This window comes from Cornus florida, unplaced genomic scaffold, assembly GCF_030987335.1.
Source record: "Cornus florida cultivar Cherokee Brave unplaced genomic scaffold, ASM3098733v1 CherokeeBrave_3.0.0_Hap2_Chr06, whole genome shotgun sequence".
Taxonomy (NCBI): Eukaryota; Viridiplantae; Streptophyta; class Magnoliopsida; order Cornales; family Cornaceae; genus Cornus; species Cornus florida.
In genome coordinates, this window is record NW_026775576.1 from 77226194 (window position 1) to 77230942 (window position 4749).

General features: G+C 35.6%; 1 protein-coding gene across 1 annotated transcript; it reads left to right on the top strand.

Moving 5' to 3' along the window:
• The first annotated feature begins 741 nt into the window (after positions 1 to 741).
• Positions 742 to 4233, top strand: LOC132312177 (clathrin light chain 2-like). Its single transcript, XM_059810437.1, has 3 exons — positions 742 to 1285; positions 1918 to 2071; positions 3645 to 4233. Exons 1-3 carry the CDS (start codon positions 849 to 851, stop codon positions 3999 to 4001), a joined length of 948 nt encoding a protein of 315 aa, XP_059666420.1. The 5' UTR covers positions 742 to 848; the 3' UTR covers positions 4002 to 4233.
• The last annotated feature ends 516 nt before the right edge of the window (positions 4234 to 4749 follow it).

The following is a 4749-nucleotide window of genomic DNA, read 5'->3' on the forward strand; positions in this document are numbered from 1 at the left end:
TAAGGGATGAAACCAAAATCACAAGAACGAAAGAAGGAAAAAGAAGAAAGAGAATAAAACCAAAATCAATGGAAAAACTAAACACTACTGATAGAACTTTAATACTTTTATTATTATTATTATTATTTATGGTATCTAAAACCAATTAACTTTAATCCATCACAAATCTCTCTTATTTTCTTCTGAAACATGAGTCCATGTTTGATTATTATTCTTTTTTTTCTTTCTAATTCAATATGAAAAGTAAAAACTATAAATAATACCAAGTTTAATACTAAGATTTAAGAAAAATGGAACAGTAAAGAAAAATTAGTTTTTTTTTTGGCGTGGACCCTTCCTTTTAATGATAACTTTAAATAATTAAGTATAATTTTTCAAAAGGGCAAAAAAGAAAGTTTAAAGTGCAAAGGTTAGTTAAGGTATAATAAAATAAGAGATGATGCAGCTTAAGGACTTTTTTTGTTATTTAATTAAAGAAAAAAGAAAAGTTTAGTACAACTATAGAAAAGTGAGTGCCAATAATCCCTCCCTGTAATTGTGAACGAAATGGGCAATTAGTTTTTAAAAATTTTAAAATCTGAAAAGTCAAAATAGAATTACCAAACAGATTTTGTTGCATTTTTTAAAGTAAAATAAAAACCAAAATTGAAAACTTTCCCAAACAGGGTCTTACCAAGTTTGTATTGTAAATTCATTTTGTACAACCTTTTGTCCCAAACAGACTTAAGTTGGGCATCGAAAAACTTAGGTGTGATAGGCCCATATAAAATTAAGCAATCCGAAATAGAGTGGCCTATATCGAACGATAGAGCGACCATTTCGGGGTTCCAAGATCAAAGCAGACCACCATGTCGTCCTCTTCATTTCCCGACTCGTTCGACCAACTCGGTGGCGACTCGCGACCCGCAGCCTCCACTCGTCCGTTCGACGACGACGGCTACTTGGGCTACGACCCTCGCCTACCTTCACAGCGGTTCGACTCGTTCTCCAACTTCGCGGACTCGGAGTCCGTCAAGGACTCGCTCGTCGACGACTCGCCGGTCTTTCACAGCAGCAACAACAACGACGTGTTCGGTTCACAGACAATCCCCGATACTCCATCTCCGCCGCCGATCTATGTCTCCGGCGGTGGATTCCCTCTGGATCCGGCGGAATTCTCGTCGTTCTCCAAGGAAGGGAACGGAGAAGCTTTCGACGGGGATTTTGTCGCTTCGGATGGCCCGATTCTGCCGCCTCCGGCGGAGATGCAACCTGAGGACGGTTTTGCCCTTAGGGAATGGAGAAGGTTAGGACTTCGCATTGATTCAATTCAGATAATCTGTGCAGTGATCAATCTAATTTAGTTTATTTTCAAGTTGTTAAATTTTTTATCCTTAATTTGTTAATTTTGGGTTAAACTCTGTTAATGTTGCACTGATTCTATTCATAAACGTTAATTTTTTTTATGCTTTGATCTAATCAGTGATCAATCTAATTTAATTTATTTTTTAAGTTGTTAAATTTTTTATGTTTGATTTGTTAATTAAAGGGCAACTCTAGTAAACTCTTCACTGATTGTATTGATAAAAAGTTCAAAAAATTATGCATGATCTTGCAGTGATCGATCTAATTTAGTTTATTTTTAAGTTGTTAAATTTTTTATGTTTGATTTGTTAATTCTGGGGTAAGCTCAAAATACTTTACTGATTGTATCGGTAAGCAAATTGTATTGGTACTCACACATACATGCCTCTACCGAGGCTAGAACCCTGACCTCCCTTTGGCAAGTAGAAGTCTGGTACCGCTAAGCCACTGGCCCGTTGGTATAAAAGTTAGAATTTTTATGCTTGATCTGTTCAGTGAGCATACATTTTTGGCATTATTTCATCGGTGAGTTGTTAATGAACATTGAACATCCTCACTCATGGACTCTCTCAGGCAAAATGCAATTCTCCTAGAGGAGAAGGAAAAGAAAGAGAAGGCATTGTTGAACCAAATCATTGAAGAAGCAGAAGAGTACAAGATTGAATTCCACAGGAAGAGGAAGATTACCTGTGAAACTAATAAAGCCACTAACAGGGAAAAGGAGAAGGTGAGAGTGCACATTTATTTCTTAGACGTACATTGCAGCTGTTCTTTTTTTTTTTTTTGTTATCTTTTTGACATATTGATTGTATTATTTTGTCTCTCAATTGCCTATCTTTAGAGTATTTCCCATGTGTCACAACACATGATAAGATTTTTTGGTGGTAATAAGTTATGTAGAGTTCTTGTCAAAAAAAAAAAAAAAAGAGTTATGTATAGTTTTGAATGTTTCAATCCAATGGTTAATTTCTTAAGTCATTTAATATTGTTAAAGGATCTTGTCAGTCATTGCATTATCATGTTTTTTTGTATCTCTCCTTATATTTGATAACTCATTTTTTTAAATGATTTTTCATGCTATTACCAAAATAATGCCAAGAAGAAAAAATTATATTGAAGTATTTTTATTTTTTATTTTCCAATTTTCTAATGTATTTAATTATTATGTTTTTGTGTACTAGACCATCCTATGAACTGTGTATTCTGTTGCATGAATTAGGGTATTTTTGTCTGGTGTGTGTATGTGTTTAAGTATCTATTTATTAAATCTTCAAATCAAGGAGATGGGGGACACTGTTAATTTTTTGCTTTTTTATTAGTCCTTTTATTTTCAAGGATCAAGATTTTTTTTTTTGCTGTTTGTGTGTGTGTATGTGTTGCATGGACATTTCACTCGTTTTGTAATAATCATCTAGCAAAAATTGTGTAACTATTAACAAGAGATTTTCTGAACCCTTATGTAATATTTGAATTATTGAATATACTTAGTAGGACAGACATGTCGGGCATGTCCCATGCCCAGTGTGAAAGCTCACTTGAGTCGGCTATGGTGTATGAAGGGTTGAAGTCACAACAAATTTGGTAGACCCCTTCATGTGCAAGAAGTTAGAGAAGGAGAGAATCAGGTTTTCAATTGTTAATTGTTTTTATCAATTCCGTTGTCAATTCTTAGAAACAAGAGCAAGAAATAAGGAAAGGATGGTATCCCTTTTTGGCCAACTGTTGTTATATAGCTGCTGTCAAATGCCCATTTTACTTCAGTAGTCCATAGGGGTCTCTTCTAGTTAATGAAAACACTGAGCAATCCATGTTACCCAACTAATGTTTAGACATGGAATCAAGGTCTTTTGAAACCCAGCCCATTCAATTCAGCAATGGTCCACTTGGCCAAATGTTCAAATAATTTGGCTCCGATTGAAAATTTTCATGCGGACATTTGGTGGTTTTAGATGGAGCATTAGATAAGCTGACTGAACATGCCAGCAATTGAATGCAAGGAAAGTATTGATGTCCCCTAAATTTCAATGAATAAGATATAAGTTTTTTAACAACATTTTTCTAAATATTCTTCCTAACATGTCAACATTTTCCGTATCGGCATTCAAAACTTTGATATCTTAAAAGGCAACATCTCATTCTTGTGATGTGGATAAAGTATAGCAAGATCTTTGATAGTGTTGTAGCAGAAGTTAAGTGAGGACATTTGTCAAATAACATGGAAACTTTACCGTGACATCTTGAAGATAAATTTTAGCAGGCTAAAATGTTTACATTTTTCTAATTTGTATCTTGTATGCCAGTTATTTCTGTCCAGCCAGGAGAAGTTCCATGCCGAGGCGGACAAGAATTACTGGAAGGCAATTGCAGATATCATTCCTAAAGAAGTGCCAACTATAGAAAAGAAGAGAGGGAAGAAGGACCAGGAGAAGAAGCCTTCTGTTGTTGTAATACATGGGCCAAAACCTGGGAAACCAACTGACCTATCAAGGATGAGGCAGATACTCCTAAAGCTCAAGCACAGTACGCCTGCTCACCTGAAGCCCACTCCACCTCCTGCACCAGCCCCTGCCAAAGACGCCAAAACTGGTGGTGGTGGTGCTGCTGCTACTAAGACTGCCGTTGTGGCAACTGCTCCCGAGGCTGTAGCTGTTGCCTGATAGTTCAATTCTAGTCTTTTGTGCCCAGATTCTATTTTTCGAGAAACTTTGTTGTGAGGGTATGCAGGGTTTTTCTATTAGGTATATCATATATGCAGTTATAAATTTTCGTGTTTCTATATGTATAAAACATAATTATTGAGACAAATTCTGTCCTGATTTGTGTTAATATTGGATCTCAAATTCCTTGTCTAATATATAGACTAAATCATGCGTAAAGCTTTTGATGGTATGTTTTAGATTGGTTGGTAGATTAGCTCGAAACTTTTCAGATCACATTGAAGACCAAGCACCAATACTTTTATCTTTCACTTTGTGGATTCAAATGAAATTTTGCTTTCAGGTTTGCCGGGTCAAGTTTATCTAGTTCTAGCTATCATAGAAATTAAATGGGGGCACATGGTTTTCGAGGTTTGATGGAGACTTGCTTGGACCCTTGGTATTTCATATTCATGGGATTGTACTGTCTGGATTGTTTCTGAGTTGATGGTGAAGACTTGTTTGGACTTTGGCTATCTCATATTCTTGGGACTGTACCGTCTAAATTATTTCTGAGTTGATGATGAGCTTCTGGGATTAAGGAAAATATATATATATAGATATATTTATTTATTTCTGGGATTGTACCGTCTAAATTATTTCTGGATGTAACATCAAGAGGCACTGATAGTGGTCCCACACATGATATAATGATGCTAATTAATTATTCGACCTTCAGCAAGTATGAATTTGAATGCAGAGTTGTGTG